Raw genomic sequence first — 25202 nt, forward strand, 5'->3', positions numbered from 1 at the left:
GCTGGGGATTCCATAGACTGCGAGCTCTTTGGGGCAGGGACCCTCGTTTCCCTCTCTGTACAGCACCCAGCACAGTGGGGTCCTGGTCCATGACTGGAGCCCACAATAAAAATAACAATCATACTGCCAGCAAAGCTTCTGGATACTCGACTGCCACCACTGTTGCTGTGAGGAAAAGTTCCCAGGAGGAACCTCCCTGAGAAAGGGGAAGCACGATAAATTGAGAGAGGGTGGGGATGGCCGAATCAATAGGTTGGGTGAAGGAGCTGGTGGGATTGAGGGATTTGGGAGAGGAAGGCTAGAGCATTCTACCTCAACTGAGGTGGACACTGTTTGAGGGACCCCTAGTTAAAATGTTTGCAGCACAGCACTGGTAAGACATAGACAGAGTTTTTAAGGCCAGAAGGGACCACCTGATCAGCTAGTCTGACATCCTGTGCATCGCAGGCCACCAACACCTCCCAGTACCCCCACACTAACCCCTACAAGCAACGATCAGAATTAGATCAAAGCATTACAGGATTACACACCTCAGGAGACTAAACTATTGAGTGCCACAGGTGGAGAACAGGAGGGACTGAGGTGCCCAAGGCCCCGGCAGTAGCAGGGACTTCATTAAGTGAGATATACTCAGATGATCCCAGCACTGCAGAGGAAGGCAACCCCCTCCACCAAGGACACTGCCAATCTGACCTGAGGGAAAAGTCCTTCCTCACCCCACATATGGTTCTCTTCTGAGGCACAATCCCTCCCAGAAGTTCTGCCAGGGTGTGTAGCTCTGCACAGCCCACAATGCAAGCCCATGGCTACAACCCAGTGTCTGATCCATACTGGACAGTATTGCTGAACGATCACTGTTGGACTGAAGGCAATGCACTCTAAATAAGCACCCTATCAATTATTTTAACGTAAGCATTTTCCCATTATGAATGTTACTTTGGCCTGAGGTCTCTGTTAGTATGCACCCTAAGGTCCCTGTATTTCGGGGAGTTGATTGGGGCAGCCAAAGATATAATGCAACAACATTTTCTACTTCTGTATTTATCAATTATTCAGACACCCAAAGCTGTGTTCAGATAGCATTAGAGATCTGCCTTTAAACACATAGAAAACAGGGAAATTCTGTGGTTGAAACTCTGGGTCAAGTTCTCAGCATGTGTAAACAGACAACTTTCCACTGAAACCAAAGGAACTGTACCTATTTGCATGAAACAAGAAATTGGCCTCCTGATATCTCTCATCACATTGGTGCTTAAGAAAAACTCGATACTTCGGTGTTACATTACATTCCTATATTTGTCTGGAAATCTGAGGTAATTGATTTTTCACATTCAGAATTTCCTGATTCTTGTAAGCTGAAATTCAGCCTATAATATTGTTTGAATGTATTTTTAATGGTTTAATTGTCCTTGGATTTTTGTTGTTAAAAGTTACGATTAAAAATAAGGCACACTCACTAATTCAACATAACCTTCCTCCGGATTATTTTATTTTCCAAGATAAGGTCAAGTTCCATTACATTTGGATCTTTTAGATCACTGAAACAAATATCTGCATGCAAGACGTTTACAAAATTGTACTGATGACTAATAAATACAGCATCTATGAGACATCATGCTGGGATTCCCTTCCTATGATGCTCTACATGTTACCACCCAACAGAAATGAAAGATGGCCCTGTTTGGGTTTTTTTTCCCTTAAGCAGCACAAATGCTGGAAACAATTTTTGTGTTCACTACTATTTACCTTGGCAGAATTTTATATATATAAAAATGTAGATGGATAATACTAATATTTATCTTAAAGCATTTTTCAATTTTTATTGATTTAAATTTTCACAGTTGTGGAAAACTGTGGGTTTTAAGCATTTTTTCCTGTTTTTAGCTATTCAAATTTTCATAATTGTGGGAAATTATGGGTGGTGGGAAGCCAGACAATTATTTAATGACAGCAGATATTGAGATTCAAAACGTTAAGTCTTTATAATATTAAAATAAAACTTGTTAACATCACATGTCAAAATATGCAAAAATAAATGTTTTTCAGTCAAAGTCCAATATGTTCTTGACAACATTTTTCTTTCTTTGTAAATTTCAATTATATGTTTCTGTTGGTTTGTGTGTTTACAGTGAAATCGACGTTACCAACATCTACCAATAAAAAAAAATGTATGGTTTGATTTATACAAGGTAAGTAGGTGTTTAGTTTTCAGAGCAGCAGCCATGTTAGTCTGTATCCGTAAAAAGTAAAGGAGTACTTGTGTACTCGAGTCATACTATTGTACTGTCACTATTTATTTTTCAAACATTTCTATATATATATATATACCACACACAGGACATAGAGACAGAGCCAAAGTTGATATTGTCATATCTGTGTGTGTATGTGTATATATATGCATATATATGTGTATATATATATATATATATATATATTTTTCAAACATTACTAACATTACTATATATATATATATATATATATATATATATATACAAACACACACACACACACGACATAGAGACAGAGCCAAAGTTGATATTGTCATATCTGTGTGTGTATGTGTATATATGTGTGTGTGTGTGTGTGTGTGTGTGTGTGTGTGTCTGTGTGGTGTATATATATATATATAGCAGTGTTTGAAAAATAAATAGTGACAATACAATAGTATGACTCGAGGCTTGTTTCTTGAGAAGTGTGTAACTAAACACCTAAAAAGAAAAGGAGTACTTGTGGCACCTTAGAGACTAACCAATTTTGAAAGCTTATGCTCTAATAAATTTGTTAGTCTTTAAGGTGCCACAAGTACTCCTTTTCTTTTTAGGTGTTTAGTTACACACTTCTCAAGAAACAAGCCTTGAGTCATACTATTGTATTGTCACTATTTATTTTTCAAACACTGATATATATATACACACACACACACACACACACACCATAGAGACAGAGCCAAAGTTGGTATTATCATATCTGTGTTTGTGTGTCTCTCTCTCTCTCTCACACAGACACACACACAACAATACCCATTTTGGCTCTATGTCACATATATTCCTTATCTTATAAAATAAACCCTTTTTTAATAAAACAAGATTCAACCAAATTAAAATTTTATAAGTCATTATAAAAACCATTTGCAGTATTCTTTCCCTGACTGTATTGACTTACAGTGTTACAAATTCTTATTTACAGCTTTAAAAATATGTAGGCCCAAATTCTGCTCTCAGTAATACTGATGTAAATTCAGAGTAACTCCACTGAAGTAAATGGAGTTATTCCAGATTTATACCAGTGTTACTAAAAGCTGAATTTGGTTTATAGGATTGAAAAGGTCTGTAATAGCCAGCAAATGTTTTGGCCAGAATTTTAAAAACTGACATGTAAATATTTATTGGATTGTTGTTTAGGGTTATCCTGATCTATTTCCTGCCACAATTTCTATTAAAATAAAACACTATGTTGAAATGTAATTCTCTGCAAAATAGAGCTTTGCACTTTTAAAATCTTTAATGGCTGTCTTCGATGACAACCATCAGTTCACTGCTCACTAGTCTGATAGATTAACAGTTTTATCGTTGGTCACAACATCTGCTGTGCTACCTTTGTAATTTATGTTAATTTAAATTAGTGGAATGTAAGAATGGGTGTGCCTGATGCATTGTGCAGCACACCAGGTGAATTCAGCTAGATATACAATACCTGGAGCAGTCAAATGATTATAGAGAGCTGAAATGCATTTTAAAATCATGAAACTGAAAATTCTTTTCCAAATTGATTTCTTACTGGGAGTTGCAGTTTTATGGAGTACACTTCAAATTAAAAAAAATGGTTTCGAATTAGTTTCTCTATCACTAACAGACAAGACCTTAGTCCAGAGTTCTACATTTCTCTTGCAACACTAGATTACAGGCACTAATGCCTGAAACCAATATGAGGCATGCAGGCAGAAACTTGACATCCTAAATTGGAATCTTGGAAAGTGAAATGGCTATCAGTTCACCTTTTATATTAGATGTGTGTGGTCTAACTGCACAGTATATCATCAAAGGTGACCACTGTAATAGTAACTCATAAGCTTTAAGTGTCTTTCAGTCCCTTTTATTGCATAATCAGTTGACAGTGGTTTTCATGCATGATAAAGTGACTTATCCTCTAAAGTCTTTTACATTCTCACGAAAGTTTAATTTCCCCTTCGTCCCTATTTGTTTATATTTGGCTGCATGTGAGTGGTCTCAAAAGGAACTGGTGTGATTTTCTTTGTTTCCATCTCTCCTACCTCTTGTTGCATAATGAGATCTCAACTCTCCTTTGCAAATGTTTGTTCTCATTGTCTCTTTGATATGGGACTTTCTGCAGAGAAGCAACTTGTTTTCAGGGTTACTTATTTCCACGTCATAATTTAATTTGGTCAAATGATTTCTCTAAATTCCTTGCTATCTGGTTTATCATGTGGGGCTATATCTATAAGTCATTCAGGGTCTCTGCCTCCTAGTGAAAGTTTTGAGGGGTCTATGATGCTATATGTTGTTCAGGAAAAGGAATGAAGTCTCTCAAGATCACTGTTTATACTCCATTTCTAGACCAGGTAATCCCCTTTTTTATATTCCTAATTAGGGTGACCAGGTATCCTGTTTTTAAAGGGACAGTCCTGTTTTTGGGGACTTTTTCTTATATAGGCACCTATTACCCCCACCCACTGTCCCGTTTTTTCGTTTTGCTATCTGGTCGCCCTATTCCTAATGGACATAAGGAATTTTATGGTATTTTAAGGGCGGTATTAGAAATTATTGCTTTCTCAGTGCTGTGAGGGTAGCAACCATCTTATTTTCCCCTATATTGAAGAAGCAAGCTCTTGATAAGCCTATGAGCCCAGGATATATGAGTTAGAGAGAGAGGCCCAGATCCACAAAGGAACCTTGGGTGTTGTGATGCTGAGCACTGCAACACCTAACTTTTAAGTGCCAGGAACAACACTGCAATCCACAAAGCCTGGGTTAGGTGCCCAGGCTCCTTATACAATGAATGGGACGAGATAGGCACCCAAGAATGTTATCCACCAAAGCCAGCACACTGAGTAGCGAGTAGTCTAAGCAGTCCAATAGGAGATGCTGACAAGATGAGTGTTTCGTAAGCCCTGCCCCCTCACAAAGATAGGCACCTAAGTCCCAGGTTCAGGAAGGCACCTATCTCTGTTTGCAATCTACAACCAGGAATCCCTCTCCTGGAATCAGACGGCTCAGGCGCTTAGGTCGCTTTTTGTGCAAATGAGTTAGGTGCCTGCCTCATTCCACACAAAACCAGAGGAGGAGCCCACCTTGTGGCCCAGTGGTTAGAGCACTTGCCCGGGATGTGAGAAACAATTACAATTCCCACCTCTGTCTAAGCATGAGATAGAAGTTGAACAGGGATCTCCCACCTCTCAGAAGAGGCATGATAACCACTCAGCTGTGGCACATCCTGAGGGCAAAGTGAGGGAGGGTGGCTCCCTCACTCGAAGCTGTTCCACTTTGTATAAATACTTAGAGTCATTGGACTAGAGAGCAAGAGAGACTATGATTCTGTAGTCTAGGGGTGGGCAAACTACGGCCCACGGGCCGCCTCCGGCCCATCAGACCTTTTAATCCGGCTCTTGAGCTCCCGCCAGCGAGCAGGGTTGGGGGCTTGCCCTGCTCCGGCGCTCCAGTCGATGAGCGGAGCCAGGGGCTTTCCCCATTCCGCCCACCTGGTGCTCCCCAGCCCCCGACTCACAATTCCTTGATGAGCACCATCTTCCTGCACGCAGAGCCACACTGCGCAGGCGTGACAGCACCACTTACCCAGACTTCATCGTGCTGTTTGCAGAATCAGAACCCCACCCCACGTGGCAGCGGGCCCAATCCCCAAAGTGCCACTCTCTTTGCACCAGCTTCCGCCCAAACTAGCCAATGATCAAGATTAGCAGCATCACAAGATACTGCCCCTAATTGAGTCCAATTAGAAACCGCAAGCTCTTTCATCGACCAATCCCTGAGGTACCGCTCTTCCAAGAGACTCGCCTCATTCCTCATCGGCCAATCACCGTGCCCAGGCCCTCCCAGTCTCCTACAGCCCCACCCTCGAGACTCTCAAAACTGCCCAGGGGCTGCACTCGTCCCAGCTAGGTTGCCTCTGCCCATGGCAGTGCATGGTACAGCCGCCTTGGTGTTACTGCCAGCAGGGCCCCTAGGAGTCCCCAGTACGGTCCCTGTAGAGCACCCCCCCAAGCCACACCCCATGAGTCCCCCTCCCCCCACTTTAGCATCTCTTATAGAGCCCCCCCCCATGCTATATCCCATAGAGTCCCCCTCCCCCACATTAATCAAAGAAGGTGTGGAAAGGGGGTAAGTTTTGTTTAATTATTGTAATATGTTATAATGGTATATTTATAATAGTAAGTAAAGTTTTATGTTTATTTCCACTAAAATGTATCTTTATTAAATAGAATTTATTTGAACATTTCTAAATTGTTAATTTTGAGAGCATTCATGACCTGCAATATAATTTCCATACCCAGATGTGGCCCTCATGCCAAAAAATTTGCCCACCCCTGACCTACAGGGTTAGGTGGCAGTCGAGCAGTTTTGTGAATCACACTGGTGTCTAAAACTGGGACTTAGGCGCCTAAATCTGGTGGTGAGGTGCCTCGGTACCTTTGTGGATCTGGGCCTTCATGCTCATAGACCCTGCTCTTAGAGCCCTTCCCGGTGACCAACACGTAGTGTGACAATGCTGGAAGCTTCAGAGGTAGGGTGACCACCTTTGTCGGATGTATATACAGGAAAACTACATGAAAAATAAGGGGCACTGCTTTAATTTTAGGGACATTTTAGGGAAAAAACATTTCCCTTAACACACCATCTATTTTTCTCTCAAGTGTACATTTCTACTGCCCTCAGGTATACAATTCAATGACCATAAGCTTCAATATAATATTTAAAATGGTAGGTACTAGTTTTAATACATCTTAAAATAAGGGACAGGTGGTCCCTCTAAGGAAGGGCAAATCAATGCACTAAGGGATGGTCACCCTATTCAGAGGAAACTGCACATCCCATGTAGCTGTTTGAATACAGAAACCTGCACAGACGCATAACAGGCCAACCTCTCATGCCAGTCACACTGAACATGTAGAAAAACCTTACTGAAAATTGGAGTTGAAGTTTTTCAGCTACTTCCTACTGGTGGGTGAATAGGTCTTCAGTGGTGCATCTGCATCCTTAAAAAGTTTCTCTCTGTTAATTCTGTCACTGCGGATTATTAGCTTAAAACAATTAGTGAGATAGTTTATTTTTCCAAGAGGGGGATCTACTTGCTGTTGATATTCCCAGGCTCCACTTCACCTTTTTTTAGCCTCAGGCTTCAGCAAGCACTGAAAATGGTGTTTACAGTATTTGAGTCCCTCCGGAACTAGCCTTTATTATACCCTAGAATCTAGGTAACGCATCATTACCTTATTTGCATGACATTTGATCCAAAGCACTTTCTCGATCAACATTTAGTGTGGCTTTTACTTGACACTGCATCAGGACACTAGAGTGCCTCCAGTTCAAAAGGTTCAGCTATGGCTGGCTGTGGAGAATGATCCAATCATTTCCACACCTTCATTTCTAATATTTATTCACAGGTCAGTCAGTCAAACTTTCCTGAGGTTTATGACGCACAATGGCACTTAATTAACAAAGCTTATTTTAGAAGGTCTGGGCTTTTCAAGCTATGCTTCCTTATTAAGGTGTCTCAGAGAAAGAGGAAAAATCACCACTAATCTTTATGGGCAAGGGGTTAACAATAATGTTGCCCGTTCCTTTTATAACTAAACTCTGAAAGAAGCAAAACAAGCTAGTTCTTAAATAAGTTACATACAGCATTTCACAAGAATTGCGTTCACACACAGGAGAAAACTGAGCATCAGTGCCAGAGTTTGCTGGGAGGTTACTAGCATGCATCCGATGAAGCGAGCTGTAGCTCAAGAAAGCTTATGCTCAAATAAATTTGTTAGTCTGTAAGGTGCCACAAGTACTCCTTTTCTTTTTGTGGATACAGACTAACATGGCTGCTACTCTGAAACCTAATAAAACCAGTGACACCGATACCAACCATTCATGAATCCTGGGTAGGGCCTCCAAACATTGTGAGATTGTTGGATCATATTAAAGAACTTCAGTATTAAAATCACAAATGAGTTTGATTCCCCATAGTTTAAATTCCAGGGTATTACTAATTAAGAGGTCTCTTGGTTTTTGGTACTGTTTCTCTCCCTCTATGTGTGAAACTTGCAAGCTGCTAATTGTGTTAGTCATTCTAAGACAGAGTCTGTTCTCAAAGCAATTCACAGAGAGAGAGACTCAAAGCAATACTCTGTAACAACAGAAACAGCACCCAGAGACTCCCCGCCCTTTTGTTGTATTAACAATTGTGATTAAAATAGAGATAGAGGATGTATGTGGATGGATGCTTGGTGTGGATAATAACTGAATGACCAGGGAGGTGCCAGCCTAAGAATCCAGTGTCCATCGGCTGAAGAAGGCATCAAGTGGAAATCACCAGAGGGACCCCGCCCCCCCCCGGAGGGCAGACTGGAATCCACCCAACAGCCTCAAGAATGGGAGAACCAAAGAACAAGATAACATCTTGGAGCCGTCAGGAATGTGCTATCTGCTGATTGATTCAGCAACAGCATGATGAAGCAATTCCCATAGACTGGCATAGGAAGAAATTCCTATAAAAATAGACTCTAAAAAGTGAGAACTTTGGGGTCTGATTCTGCAAACCAACTTCCAGGAGCATCAGATGAGCATCTGACAAGGCCCTGCTCCCTCCTCATGTCCAGGCCACCTGGCCAGTGGCTTGACATGAGCAACTCTAAGGCTGGTAACTATGATAACAACCTTGCAGAACCTCTGTGTGTGTGTTTGTATGAATGAATGTGTGAATAAATATGAGATTGAATGGAATGTTATAGCTATAACTAACTGCTTACTATGATTCTTTTTGTATTCACAATAAATGTGGTATTTTGCCTTTTTCCCTTTAATAAGATCCTGCTGGTTTTTATTTTATTGGTATAACAAAATTAGCCTACAAATCATGAGATTTTAAAACAATAATAAATGTGGGCTCTTTTTATTTGCCTTTTGAGTCTTGCGCAGAAAGAACAATGTTGTCATGCATTGAAGTGTGGGTGGTTTGCATCCTCCCCCACCGAGCTCTGCTGAGACATGACTGAACCCTGAAAGCATATTTATGCACACCATCTACACTACAGCTAATAATTTTAGCCACTCCACTGAGTAGAGTTTGCATGAAAGGCAGGTCAACTAGATGACTAATTTATTTATATTTGCAGTTTACAGTGCAGCCGGAATGCTGTGAAGAGATAAAGTAACAGCATATGCTTTCAGCTGCCATAAACTGAGCAATAAAGTAACTTCATTGGAGGCAGAAACTACTATACTTCAGCCAGTCAATAACCCACATGTTCATCAGTCAGACAGTTTTAATAGACAAAATATCAAAATGCCACTGAATAGAAACAGATAATTTATTATGCAATTTTTAATAACTTATTTACTTTGCCAGATAGCCCCAATTTTTTTTTCTTGAGAAATTACATGTGATATTCAACCCATGATTTTCAGAAAATGCCATATCTTAAGTGTCTGACAGTAGCTAATAAGCAGGTCCAGTGCTTTGCAACAGTGTCAGAAATGGATGGAACTAATTTATGGGAGTATAGTAGCATCGTTCTAGACGCCCTAACCAAGATCAATGGTTTGTGGGGTGAAGAGGCTGTCTCTGCCCTGAAAACCTAACAATCTAAGGCCTTGTCTCCAATGCCACTTTAAAGCACTGTGACCTTCTCGCTCTGGGGTGTGAAAGAACCCCCCTGAGCGCTGCAAGTTTCAGCGCTGTAAAGTGACAGTGTAGACAGTGCCCAGGCGCTGGGAGGTGTGCTCCCACCGCTGGTAGCTACTCCCCTTGTGGGGGTGGGGTTTTTTTTTTGTTTTTTTTTACAGCGCTGGGAGATCTACCCCAGGGCTGGTGCCACAACTACACAGCCACATTAAAGAGCTGCCATGGCAGCGCTTTAACGTTGCTAGCGAAGACGTACCCTACGTCGCCAAAGGGTGGGAGAGTTTACCCGTCAAAGAGGCTAAATAATTTGCCCAAAGTCACACAGCAAGACAGCAGCAGTGCTGCGAGTTGAACTCCTAAGTCCTAGTCCAGTTTAACCCCTTCACTTAGAAAAGCCTCCTTCAACCATCTGACTAGCCCTAATGTGATTGCACAGGAGGAAAGTTTGACCCTTAAGGAGTAGGTATTTGTAAGATTCTATGGAGTTCAGATAAAGATCCCTGTAAATACTGAACTTGCCACTCAGGCTCTGGGATTCAGAGTAGTATTTAAGAACATGAGGAATGCTATTCAGCTATTCATATGCAAGTACTCAAGTACCTTGCTAATCAGTGTCTCACTCTAAAAGGGACGTGCTTAACAGGCTCAAAGAAGAGTGAATACAGTTATTTAGGCATGATCTACATGTAAAACTTAGGTTGACCTAGTTACATTGCTCAGGGGTGTGAAAAATTCATTCCTATGAAGGACATAGTTAAGCTGGCCTAAGCCCCTGTGTAGACACCGCTAGGTCAACGGATTCTGTGGACCTAGCTACCACCTCTCAGAGGGGTGGATTTACTACAGTGATGGATAAACCCCTTCCATTGCTGTAGCAAGCATCTACACTACAGCAGGGCAGCTACAGCACTTGTAGTGCAGACGTACCCTTAATCCGTTTTACAAGAAATCTTAGGCCTTGTCTACACAGGGAAATTTCCTAGCATAGCTGTAGTGAAGCAGAGATTCTATTCCAAAATAAAATCACTTTTATTGTAGAATACCCATAGCAATGCCAGAAAATTTTCCCTAAGACGACAAGACCTTAATTTCCTATCAAGAAATTCTTAATACAAGAACAGTTTCTGACAACATAACTATGAACGTTTAATGCTTTAATGAAACTCTGTACTCTTTAAAAGTATAAAAGATGGATGACAATAAAAGCCATAATCTGGTGGTCTAGGTATACTTGGTCCTGCCTCAGCACAGGGGCCTGTAATAGATGACCTCTCAGGTTATGTCTACAACACTACAGTTAGACACCTGCAGCTGGCCCATGCCAGCTGACTCTGGCTCATGGGGCTCGAGCTAAGGGGCTGTTAACTGCAGTGTAGCCATTCATGCTCGGGCTGTAGCCCGAGCTCTGGGACCCTCCCACTTTGCAGGTCCCTAGAGCCTGGGCTCCAACCTGAGACCGAATGTGTACATCGCAATTAAACAGCCTTAGGCCGAGCCACACAAGTGGGTCAGCTGGCAAGGGGAGCTGCGGGTTTTTAATTGCAGTGTAGACATACCCTCAAGGTCCCTCTTTCAGCCCTACATTTCTATAATTCTGTGAAATGCATAACATGAATCAAGAGAACAGACTCACCAACTATTCCCCACAGATCCAAAAACATCAAAGCTCAAAAGAAACAGTGTGAGATTATTTAAACAGGGTTTGCTTTAAAAAACAAAAAAACAAAAAACCTGATGTGAACAGGTTAAGAAAGAAACACGGCTGGGGAATGGCTAAAGTTTCATTCCTCATATATTTTAATGGGACAGGAAAAGATATTGTAGGTGCAAGAGACCATAAAAGAACATTTGTTGTAACTGCTCTCCTTACTGAGTTCTGGATTGTCACTGAAAGGTGACTACAGTACCATTACACTGGTGAGCACCAGATGGGATCAGTATCAGTTTATAGTGTTTACTATATATATTTATACATATTAATTTTTGACATGTGATTTTCTTTTCTAACACTGCCACTCAATAAGGATGGTAACTATTTTTTCAGCAAATTAACTGACCGGGTAATCAATTTTCCTGACATTTACAGCTGGGTGGAATCTACAGGGAAGTTACTCTGACTTGGAAAAGATGCCAACTGGCAAAATAAAGCTGTTCATTTGAAACATAAAACTCTCCTTCCAAAGACTGAAGAGTGAGGAAATAACCCATATCTATGAAAGTCTGGTTGTCTACATTAGATTCACATTATTCCCAGCCCAAAGTTAAAAAACGAGTCAAACACACCTCCCCCCAAACGATGAGATTATTAAACTAATCAATTTTGGGTTCTTTTGGGGTTTTTTTTTTTTTTTTTGAGTTGATAGGCTTTATGTTTCCCCCACAACCAGGGGGGCTAGAAAATTACTTCTTTTGTTTGACACTTTTAGAGTTCTTCCAGCAGAATCTCAAGAGAGTATTGCACCCCTGCTTCTGGTCACATAAGGCTACTATATTTGCTGTGTAAAACTGTCACTACAGTAGCTCTGTTGACTTCAGTGGAGTTTCTCCAATTTACAACCTCAGAGAACCTAGTTCATACAGTTACTCCTCATGAAAGTAGTGAAAGCAGAAGGAGAATGAAACTAATAATATCAGCGTTTCTCTCTGCTGCTCCTCCCAGGGCTAGTGCTGGGAAGAGAATGCACTGTGTGACAGGTGTAATACAGCCAACAGATTAAATCATCTACTGCAGATAGAACTGCTAGAGATGAAAAAATAGGGTCTCTCTCCCTGTTCTCTGATCACCCCAGCAGCAGCTGAGAATCAGATCCAATCATAGAACTAAGTGAATAACTCACAGTGATCAATGTCGTTAATTCAGGCCACGTCTACCCTACAGGGTCTATAGCAGCATAGCTCTGGCACCGTAGCTATGCCAACGCCACCCCATTGTGTAGACGCTACCTACAATGACGGAAGGGGTTTTCCTGTCAGAGTAGGACCACCACCTACAGTCGCTAGGTTGATGGAAGCATTCTACATGGTCTACACTGGAAGCTAGGTAGTGTTGTTACAACACTCAGAGTGTGGACTTTTCAGACCCCTGAGCGACACAGTTTTGTTGATATAATGTTAAGTGTACATCAGGCCTTAGCCAACTTTTCCTAAGTCAATGTTCAGTATTTTTTTTACTTTGTAGATTGATCAACACAGCACAAATTTAGAATATTCATGCTTAGTTGTGATTGGTCAGCTGAGTCACATGTTCTTGTTCTTCAAGTAGAAACACAAGTTCTGCCAGCATGAAGAGTAAAATTTGCCTCCACACAAACATTAATGCTAGTAAACTCGATCACTAAGATTTTCAAAGTCTCCTAAGGGATTTAGGAGCACAAATCTCACTGAAAGCCCCTGGAAAGTTTTTCGGGTAGGGGAGAAGTTTCCCTGACAGACAACTGAAGCTGAGACTGCAGAGGTTTCTGCAAACTACAAGAAAAACTACACTTGTGCCTTAAGCCAAATGCAGGGCATGACTTTCACCAAGAGGCAAAAAACTAATTCCTACAACCCAGACAGCAATTCCGTTGTAAATTCTTCATCTGTATTTGCATTGCAAACATGTACTTATATAGCAGCAGCCTGGCATCTTATCAGCAAGAAAAACTGCGTACCAGAATAGCATCTATTTGCGAGTGTTCACAAGCAACAGGAAGAGCCATGTGCCTGCATCCAAGGGAGAAAACCCCCTCAGGAGTTCCATTCTGGTACGGGATCATGAGAATCTCACTTTTTCCCACCTACTCATTTTATAATTTATGTTTTAGGGAAATGGGTGGCACCCTCCTCTGCCCAGGCCCATGCCACTTCTCTGACACCAAAGTGAATAAATACAATGATGCTTCCGATCTACCCAACAGCATTAGGGAAGTCTTATGAGCAGAAGCAAAGGGGCTTCATGGAGAACAAGGGCAAGCCACAAAAGATCAAACAAAAAGGCAACAACAGGGGACAGATGCTTAAAGAAGGAAAGAGGAGAGATGGCCTAGTGCAGCATTTTCAAATACGGCCACCTGGTCGCACGTGGCCACCAGGGGCTTTTCTTGTGGCCACAGCCTCCTGGGCAGTGATTGCAGGTGAGTCTGAGGGCAAAGCAGTGGTTCCTTCCCTTGGGCTGCAAGGAGGGGTTGGGCCCTGCCCCCATTTGGAGCCACAAGCGCCAGAGGAGCAGACAGCTGGTGTGAGTTCCCCACCTTCCCAGGAGAGGTGGGGCTCAGGCTTCTGGCTTCAAGCCTGGGGTGGCAGGTACCAGGTGGCCGGCTCTGACCATGGGGCTTTCAGCTCTGCAGTTTTTGCTGTGCAAAACCCCAGTCTCCGGGTTCACCCCCCCCCTCACCACCCCTGGCCCACACTGCTGCCTCAGCCCCTCACTTATCTACCTCATCACCCTTGGCCCCCCGCTGTCTCCCTATCCACCTCCCCGTCGGGGCTTAATTTGTCCCCCGGCTTGCCAGGGCTGAGTAAGTCTGCTGTGAAAAATGGTATGTATATGTTTGTAAATATCACTCATCACTGCTTCAGAGCTAGATAACAAATATACAAATATCACTTTTCACAGGAGCAGACTTACTAGCTAGCAAGTCTAAAAAAACCAAAAACAAAAAACCCCCCAAAAAAACAAAAAAAAACCCACCACCACCACCACAAGATAAGAACATGCAAAACACCTTATTTGTGTTTCTATTCTGCTTAGGTCCAGTAAAGAATAGAGATAACTGTACATTAATTATTAATTATTATTATCATTGAGTGTACAAATAAAAACCCTACACAAATAACTATGATTTGGACATGTTTATGGGCATATTTATTTGTTTTTCCTAAATTAATTATTTTAGAGAAAACTGTCATAGTGGCAACCAGCAAGATTTGGTGGCCCCACTCTGGGGCCACTGAAACATTTGTGGTGAGAACTCCGGGCCTAGTAGCTATATGACAGCACATTTCCCTAAAGCTTGCAATGACTGGGCGTGCGATGGAGGCATGCAGGCGCAGCTCCATATTTCTTTATTGAGACAACACTCCCACCCCTGCCGCCTGAAGTACTGCCCGCAGAACTTCCCTGGTACTGCTGCTCACAGGAGAAGAGTTGTCACAATGGTGAGCAATCAGAGCAATAAACACTGTTCACTTAACTCACCAATAGTCTCCCACCTTAATATTTACCTTCGTAAGAAAGGAAAAGCTGAAACTTTCCCTCCATTGTTGCTGGGCAAGTAACGAAAATCATTATTCACTAATATTTTCCAAGACAGGGAAATCAAATTACAACTGTGGCATTTTCCCTGTCCTTTTAATCACCTGTGTAGGTCACTACAGGTTCCAGGAAGTTTACACGAGTTACAAGAACCACACAGCTGAATGAGGGCTTTGTGATGAGATCCGTGTCTCAGCCTGTAACATCTTCCACCCACACAACCCCATGGACTTCTTCAAAGATACCGAACACCAGAGTTACGGACTTACCAGTCAACCAGACACCCTGTGAAACCGGAAGTCCTCAATCAGGCAGCAGCGCAGACAAAAAAAAAAAGAAGCAAATACTGTATAGTCTAGTAGTTGGGATATCACAGATTTATGCATTCCTGAGCATCACAGTGGAGCAGAGAGGTGACACTTCATCAGGGCCCTCAACACCTTAATGATGAATGGGTGTAACTTTTCCTTTATAATATCTACTATGTATTAAGTCCTGAACTAGTTGAAAATGGACGTGTGTGTGTGTGTGTGTGTAGGGTGGTGGTGGGGGATTGCTTAAGGGATGGGAACCCTATTAAAAAACAAAAAAAACAAATTTACTCAATTTCAACCAGCTCTAGAGTAGATTTTTTAAAGTGGGGGAGGGGCAGATTTGTAATTTTTCCTTCAGAAATGCCACGCCTCCTTCCCTCCCCGTTTTCTGAATCTTCAACAGTTGAAAAATGTTGACCAACATTGTGATCTGGTTACAGTTCACATACTAACCTCCTAACACACTTGGAATTTATTAATGTTTCTAAATCAATTTTTCCCATTCAGACTCTCCCCCACCCCCTCCAAAGTGGGAAAGGAGCAAAACGTTGAACATAAAATAATTCTTCAGCAAAATGGAATAGGCACATTTAATTTCTGGTTTGGCGTGTCTTCTGCCCCATGTTATCTGCATGAAGCAATACTAATGGAGTGTGCATGAAGACTGTTTCTGGTGCACCACTGTTTTGTCATGCTGATTGTAAGCAATAATTGTTTAAGCAATAGAGCAGAACAGGTTCTGTGCCTTTTGCCCCTGAGGCAAATTAGACTTCAAAGTAAATTATTTTAGGGGCATGTTTTCAAAGTAGAGGAGATGTGGCCTCCCTTTCTGAAGGTGCATTGTATGTCCAAAGTATCCACATGCAATTTTGCAATTTGAAAACGAATTGAAAGTGCACATCGGGACACTTGCACCTCTCATCACCTGATCTGCACCTAGTTAGAGGGGGAAGTATAGTAGAGCCTCAGCGTTACAGACACCTCAGGCATGGAGATTGTCCGTAACTCTGAAATGGTCTGTAACGCTGAACAAGACACTATGGACTTCTGCTATGGGGGAATTGGGGCTGCAGCTGTAGGGTTGAGGGGGGTCAGGACTCCAGGTGGGGAAGGGGAGTCGCCAGGGTTCCCGACAGGGGGCTCAGGGCTTCTCCCCCTGGAAGCGCCTGGGCTCATGGCTTAAGACCTGGAGGGAGTGCTGGGGATCGGGGCTTTAGCCCTGCTGCTCTGTTCCAGCTTCAGCCCCACAAGGTGTGCCAGGGATTGGGGCTTCAGACCCACAGTTCTGCTCCCCGTGTCTGCCAGGGGTGGGGGAGGGTGTGCGCCGGGACTCTAACTATGGGACGAGTGCTGGGGCTGAAACCAGCACTCCCCCTCAGAGCTAAAGCCCTGATCCCTGGCACCCCCTGCGAGGCTGAAACTGGGAGCAGAGTCCCGGGGCTGAAGCCCCAATCCATGGTGTGTCCCCCACCAAGCTGAAGCTGGGAACGGAGCCGTAGGTTTGAAGCCCTGAGCCTCAGTGCTCCCTCTGGTCCAAAGCCCTGAGCCCTGGTGCTCCTGCAGGGCAGAAGCCCCAAACCCCTGCCTCAACCCAGAGCCCTGACCCCCCAGACACACCCTGCAGCTTTACAGCCCCAACCCCACCCCAGGACTCTGCTGGAGCATGGAGCCAGCCTATAATGGCTGGTTAAATGAGACTGAGGCTACATCAAACCTCTGAGCAACTAACCCCAAGTGTAGAGCATGCGAGATCAAATTCTTCCATCAATCAAACCCCTCGGGGAGGTGGATTACCTACACTAGTTAGAGACCCCCCACATTGGCAGAGGCCGTGCCTACACTGAAGCGCTACAGCAGCAGCACTGCAGCTGGGGTGCTGTCACGTTTCAAGTGTAGACAGGCCCTGTAGCCTGGCCTACACTTAAAATTTAGGTCAACACAGGGACATTGCTCAGTGGTATGTAAAATCCAAACCCCAGAGTCACGTAGCTATGTCGACCTAACTCCTGGTGTAGATGCAGCTAGGCCAACAGAAGAATGCTTTCCTTAACCAAGCTACTGTCATTCAGAGAGGTGATGTTACTACACCGACAGAACAACCTCTTCCTTTGGTACAGGCTGTGTCTACACTATGGGTCATGCTAGAATAGCTCCAGTGCTGTAGATATGCCAGTACAGTCCCCCTAGTGTAGACATGACCTGACTCAGCTGATAATCTTTTTACATATGACTGTATTCAAAGTCTGTGTTATTATTTTAAATATCTCTGTGTATGAAAAATAACTTTGCCATATAGAATAAAAGGGGACTTACTCAAGTCCCCATGGACTAGCTCCATAGTACAAAGGTGTTTCTAATAGCTGTGATGTTCCAAAGCAATGCACAAGGACTTTTGTCCTCCCTCCCAAGTCCTTCAATTTGTTTGTTACACTCCCTTCACCAGTTCTCTCACAAGCTTTTCAAGGCACTCCCACCACTCATCTCTCCCCTCCATAAACTTCCCCACCACTCTATCTAGCACTGATCCTGCACTATTGAGGGAGCTTTGCCATTGACTTCAAAGACCATAGGACCAAACCCTATATGAGTATTGTTTATTTAGGAGAGGAAAGGAATAACTTTGCTAGGGAAACTGCTGGATGAATTTATGTTTGTAGAATGTAATTACTCCACTGGGATTTGTTCAAGACACAAGGGCTAACATTCTTACTTTTCCAAAAAGGGGGCCATGAAAGACAGCACATAAAGGGAGTAAATCATCTCATAGCACTAGGCTGGGGCACTAGCTCAGTCCTGACTGAGAAGGAAGAGCACCTAGCAGTGTTGTGTATACAGCACTCTTACGACAGAGCAATGAAGTTGATGGGTGTCCGGTGAGGATCTTCTCTATGTAAAGACTGGGTCCAGTCCTGCTTAGATAATGAGATCTGATGACATATCCTGAGGTGAAGTATTATGGCGGCAGGACATGCCCAGAAGTCTGGATAACAGTGTATTTGAACCAGCAATACATTTACAATACCTTTGTAAGTTGTCTTGGCTCACTTCCTTCCTCTACAACAATTAGCTGAGATCTTCCATTCCTCTCATTGTCCCGAATGCCAACAGCAACTTGAGCAGCTTTCAGACGCTCAAATTTATTGCATGTTGAGCCACACCACTGGTAAATTTCCTAGAATAAATGAGAACAGATACTTCAGTCATCAGAATCAACATAGGGCAGAATTATGAAATACTTTAGAGCTGTTACTAAAACACAAAGGGCCAGACTGTCAGGTTGTGTAAATCAGCACACCACCACTGAATTTAATAGAGTTACCTCAAATTACACCAGTTGAGGATCTGGATCAAAGACTGGTTTTGTGTCATATAGACTAGTGCTATAACTGAAGTATTCAGGTAGCCTCACTCACCATAGTGTCTATGCGCTAGGGCTTCGGTTTGGTCCAGAAGCGCAAAAATCTGGCTGTTTATCTGAAGCTTATCTAAACAAGCTGAATCCCTTGAGTTTCTTCATGAGAAATTTCTTCCCCAATCTCAGAAATGAAATTTCTGGTACTTCTTCCAATGAGGAACACTCTGAGTTCAGCCCCTCTTATGGAACTGTCAAGGCTAATTCCCCACTCTGGCACTTTGAGTGCAGAAGGTGGGGGCCCGCAAGGGTTCTAAAAATTAATACTGGCCACTCCAGGCTTGTATTAAACTCCCAGTGTTACAGCTACTTTCTCTGATCTTGGATTGGTAGATGCTGCCACCACTCAAGTGTAGAACTCCTTTGAGACCCCAGGAGGGCACACTTGGGAATTCCTTCCTGTGGGGTACCCTCAAGCCCTTTCACCCCCTCTCCAGGGACGAGCTGACAAAGAAAAAAAAAGGAAATCAGCTGTTGTCACCAGCTAATTAAGCAACATGTGCACAAAAAAAAAGAAAATAAATACATCTGGGAACTCAGGCTATTGCTAGATTTTAAAAAAGCAACTACAAGGATTAAGCACTAAGAATAGCTTTCTTGAGGTCCAGCTTAAAGGTTACAAGCAAAACAAAAGCACCTGGGGTTAGCACAGAAGAATCCACAAGCCATAACGAAATAAAAGAAATAAACCTAATTGCATCTTCCTAGACATTTCCTGATCAACTTACATATCTGGGGTTTTAAATGAGTAGTTTCTAGGTATAATACTGACGATTTTTTCATACCTGGCCCAAGCTTCTTACAGCATAGCTGCGGCCCTGACTGCCTCTTCCTGGGAGAACAGACAGACAGACAGACAAAAGGGGAGTCTTTTTTCAATTTTAAAAAGTTCTAGCCTTTCCATTGGCTCTTCTGGCCAGGTGCCCACTACTTCCTTTTACCTATGCATCACAGTGAGACTTTGTAACCTTTTACAGGTAGAGCAAGTAGAGAACAGCTATTAAGAAGGATTTTATAGCTACTGGCTGGCTGGGTGTCCATAAAAGGGAGCCCTCCCCCCCCCTTTCATTATCACAGGGACTTTGACAGTTCCAGTTCTGATTCCAGACAGAAACCAGAGCCAAAGAAACCTCACCCAAACATTTCAGAATTTTGAGTCTGTTTCTCAAAAATGGACAAAAGTCCTTCAATTTGGTCTGCTAATTCCTGTTTTGAGGACCATTCATTTTAGATTGCTATTCTCGTGTAGGCCCACTGCTGCTTTGACACATCACTAAAGTCTCGGTCACTCAAAGGCACTTCCAAAAGAGCAAATGCCTAATCGCCTTCAATAAAGCTCTTCTGTATGGAGAGCTTGCTCACCAGTGTTCTGATCCAAAACCACATGAAGTCAATGCAAAGCCTCTCACTGAGTCTAGGTCAGGCCCTAGGCAGGCCCTTCAAGGATCTAGTTATTACTATGGGGATTCTTCAATTGAGTGTCACAATGATTAACGTTTGTTTAGAGCATCTGAAATGTTTCACAAGTCAGATAATCTATCCTAGATGCAGACTATGTGTCATAGAATTTCAGGGTTGGAAGGGACCTCAGAAGGTCATCTAGTCCAACCCCCTGCTCAAAGCAGGACCAATCCCCAACTAAATCATCCCAGCCATGGCTTTGTCAAGCCTGACCTTAAAAACTTCTAAGGAAGCAGATTCCACCACCTCCCTACGTAACGCTTTCCAGTGTTTCACCACCCTCCTAGTGAAAAAGTTTTTCCTAATATCCAACCTAAACCTCCCCCACTGCAACTTGAGACCACTACTCCTCGTTCTGTCATCTGCTACCACTGAGAACAGTCTAGATCCATCCTCTTTGGAACTCCCTTTCAGGTAGTTGAAAGCAGCTATCAAATCCCCCCTCATTCTTCTCTTCCGCAGACTAAACAATCCCAGTCCCCTCAGCCTCTCCTCATAAGTCACGTGTTCCAGTCCCCTAATCATTTTTGTTGCCCTCTGCTGGACATTTTCCAATTTTTCCACATCCTTCTTGTGGTGTGGGGCCCAAATCTGGACACAGTACTCCAGATGAGGCCTCACCAATGTCGAATAGAAGAAAATGATCACGTCCCTCGATCTGCTGGCAATGCCCCTACTTACACAGCCCAAAATGCCATTGGCCTTCTTGGCAACAATGGCACACTGCTGACTCATATCCAGTTTCTTGTCCACTGTAACCCCTAGGTCCTTTTCTGCAGAACTGCTGCCTAGCCCTTTTGTCCCTAGTCTGTAGGGGTGCCTGGGATTCTTCTGTCCTAAGTGCAGGACTCTACAGTTGTCCTTGTTGAACCTCATCAGGGATTTCTTTTGGCCCAATCCTCTAATTTATGTAGGGCCCTCTGTATCCTATCCCTACCTGCCACCGTATCTACCACTCCTCCCAGTTTAGTGTCATCTGCAAACTTGCTGAGGGTGCAATCCACACCATCCTCCAGATCATTAACGAAGATATTGAACAAAACCGGCCCGAGGACCAAGCCCTGGGGCACTCCACTTGACACCAGCTGCCAACTAGACATGGAGCCATTGATCACCACCCGTTGACCCTGACAATCTAGCCAGCTTTCTATCCATCTTATAGTCCATTCATCCAGCCCATACTTCTTTAACTTGCTGGCAAGAATACTGTAGGAGACCGTGTCAAAAGCTTTGCTAAAGTCAAGAACAACACGTCCACTGCTTTCCCCTCATCCACAGAGCCAGTTAGCCATAGAAGGCTATTAGGAGCAGCGAACAGCAGAGAGGCTAACAGAGGGAGTTTGCCTGGGATCTGTCTGAGAGGAGTAAAGAAAACAGATTTAGGTCTTTGAAGTACTTGCTGAAAACATAGGCAGAATAGAAAAAGTGAAGAAATTCTGGAGGTTGAACTGGAAGGAGCTAGTCAAAAGGGAATTAGTCAGTTAGTATTTCTAGTTATTTTTTTTCATTTCTTTTTGGACAGTGTTAATTTGAGAGAAAAAAATGTTTTCAATAATTCTGCAGAGTCTCCAATACAATAGCAATGGCAAAAGCTACACAATATACACATCACATTTTTAATAACAAGGATCATCACTAAATAATTAATATTTTCATCTTTCAAAAAGGAGGTTAAACAATTGGCTGAGCAGGCTGTTGTCTCTGGATATGGTACAAATAGTAAGAGATGACCTGTCTGTCAGTACTTTCACAGGTAAATAACTGGTTTGTAAAGTTTAGGTCAATATAATAAAAATAATGTGGCCCAATTTTTTTATCACAATTTTAAACTCTTCCTTGCAGACTGCCTCTATAACTCCCATGCACGAGTTGTAGTCACAGAAATATCAGTTTCAAATAAGTGGGTTATGAAATATTGCTTATTCATGCAAGTCAAAGCAAGTACCTTCTTGTAAATGCTAACTTGCTGTGTGTAGAACAGACAGTAGATACTCTACTCAAAGCTTATTTCAAATGTTTGGCTTTGACTGATTAAAGGAAACTAAAACACATGTGACTCACAGTCTAGACCCTAGGCCCTTCCCCACCAAGTGGTTACCCATGTTTGGAATCGGCTGCCACCAACCAGCTGTTTTAGGCTTTCATTAAGAGTAAAGGTAAGCTACAACCAGAAGCTCAAATCTGGACCTCTTCAAATTTCAGGGGGCTCATTTCTGAATCTCTATATCTTTGAACCTGCCTTAATAATTTTGATCCTAGGTCTGAGTCAAAAGCAGATGGGCCTGTTTTCCCTATTCTGGTTTGGATGTGTACTTTGTGATCTACCCACAATCTGGGACCAAAATCTTGGCTTCAAATTTGGCTAAATCTAATCTGATTTAAATAGTGCCTTCTTGACCCATCTTTAAAACAAGATTTAGTTATGAAGTATTCTAAATCTGTATCAAGAGAAGTCAGATAAAGTTATTGTTTAGAACTGTGCTACACTGAGTATAGGTAGGCTTGGAAGGATTATATTTTTATTGGTAAATTTCAGTAAACATCAATTTCACTGTACACAAAAAAACAGATGAAAAATGATAAAGATAGGAGATAAAGAAAGAAAAATGCTGGTTGACATCTTATTCAAGTTTGATTTAAGGATATTTACTTCTTATATTTTGACATGTGATGTTTACAATTTGTGTTTTAGCAGTTACAAAGCTTTAACTTTTTGAAATCAATGTCTACTGTCATTAAATAATTGACTGACCCATTCTGTTGCCTGCCTCCCATATTTTCTTGCAACTGGGCACATTTTAAAAAAATGATAAAAAGGAAAAAATGCCTTAAAAAACCCAACATTTATATCGACAGGTTTCAGAGTAACAGCCGTGTTAGTCTGTATTCGCAAAAAGAAAAGGAGTACTTGTGGCACCTTAGAGACTAACCAATTTATTTGAGCATGAGCTTTCGTGAGCTACAGCTCACTTCATCGGAACATTTATATCATCCATCAAAATTATTCAAAAAAATTGAATTCTGCCAAACCTAAGTAGAGAGTAAAAACCATTGCAAATCCAGTCTCATTTACCATATTTTTTATTCAAAAACAATCATGTATTACCACAAAACTAAGGGTGAGGTTAGGAAATCAAGGATGTCTTAGAAAGACCACGTAGCATCCACATAATTAACCCCACTCAACAAATGTAGGCAAAACATTTACCAAAGCCAAAAATATTAGAAAGATGTATTAAAAACATAAATACTGAACAAATAAGGTGTACCTAATGAACGACAGAGAAAAGACACTGGAACTTAGTAAAGCAGAAGGTAATAAAAACGTAGAAAAATAAAAACTGAGAAACAAATATTTTTCCTTTGTAATCATACTGTATAAAATTAACGTTCATTGTAAACAAATATGACAACCCGTATGAAGATAGTGGGAGATCTCTAATGGAGTGGTTAGTGTTGTTTTATTGCTCATTCGCTGAATGGAGGAGAGAGAGAGAGAGGAGCCATAAACAAGATGTCTCTTCTCAGAAATCCTTCACAAACCTATAACTCCATTCACCTTTTTATTTTCTTCCGAAAATCTTATTTATTTTAGATCTTGTCTACACAGAGGAAATTGACCAGCATAGCTATTCCAATTTAACTGTTCCATGTGGGCACTCTGTTCCAGAATAAAACTGATTTTATTCAAGAATAATTACTTGGCTTTGTGAATGGAGTAATTACTGTGGAATAAAGCCACTTTTTTTTTTCAGGAATAGTGTCTGCATGGGGAGCTATTCTGAAATAGCTATTGTGGAATAGTTTATTTTGCAACAGCTATGCCAGTCAATTTGATCAGTTTGTAAATAGGGCCTTAGTGCTGGACAGATCTCAAAAGACTTAGAATTTGGTTCTGAGAAGCACCCAGAAGTTTACTTCTTTATCCAAATTTCTTAGATCTGCAGAACCCAACTGGAAATCTTGTAAGAAGTCTCACCTGCAAGATTTTTGGTACTACTATGAATTAGGAGGCAAACCCTACAAAAAAAAATAGTCTAATTATTTCAATACTTCTGGTTTTCTCACAAGAAGCAGAACAATAGAGGTCAAGATAATAAAAAGAGAGAAGTAACCAAGCTTTTGAAACTTCAGTAAAGGTTTAGTTTAAGTGAAAGATAAAGGAACTATAATTTTATCCAAACTGTTTTCCCCCAATCTGTTTCTCATGTATGCTCACATTTGAATTTTTTTTCAATGGCTTCCTCAATTCTCAAAGACTTTCTGTGTGCATATATACCTTTTGTTCATATTATATTTCTGCAGAAGTGAAACACTCAAACATATGTTTCAGGCTTACTTTTCATTCTCATCTTGGCTTTTCTCTTTGTTGCTCCCAATTTAGCTGATTTCAAACATCAGTGACACATGCTGGGACCACTGAAGATGTATCAGCAATAAATAAGAGTTTTTTATTTCTCGCAAAATATAGAAGCAGTAAGGAGGAGAAACAAAATATGTTTCCACAAAATTAACTGGAGAGATTAAGGAAGTCTTGTCTTATCATGTGTGCTTTGCAAGTTGAAAGAATCTCTCTCTCCAGCACTTTCATTAAGGTTAAAGTTCATCAGGTTTCTACTATACCACACCTGAGCATTATTCTTTGCACCTTGACTCTCTCTTCTTTAAATAAATATTACCTAGCTGTGTAAAATTCAGTCTTGGAGGATGACTGCAGCTCTAGAAATATATACTACAATATTAACAATACTCACACTGGGCTGTCATTTGCATTTAAAAAAATAAGGCCAAGATTATCAAAAGTGAATAATGATTTAGGGTGCCATCTTAATGCATCTTAAGAGAGTCTGGTTTTCAGCACTTTCTGAAAACCAAGCCCCTTTAAGGCTGAAGTTAGATACCCAAAAATCAAGGTACC

General features: G+C 41.9%; 1 protein-coding gene across 1 annotated transcript in view; it reads right to left on the minus strand.

Annotated features, from left to right (window-relative positions):
- The window catches only part of SCIN (scinderin), a 104803-nt gene that overhangs the window by 37607 nt on the left and 41994 nt on the right, over positions 1 to 25202 (minus strand). The window contains exon 4 of the mRNA XM_084618819.1: positions 18434 to 18583. Within this exon, the coding sequence (XP_084474945.1) occupies positions 18434 to 18583 (150 nt within the window). The remainder of the gene's footprint in view (positions 1 to 18433; positions 18584 to 25202) is intronic.

This window comes from Lepidochelys olivacea (assembly GCF_965140295.1).
Source record: "Lepidochelys olivacea isolate rLepOli2 genome assembly, chromosome: 2".
NCBI lineage: Eukaryota > Metazoa > Chordata > Testudines > Cheloniidae > Lepidochelys > Lepidochelys olivacea.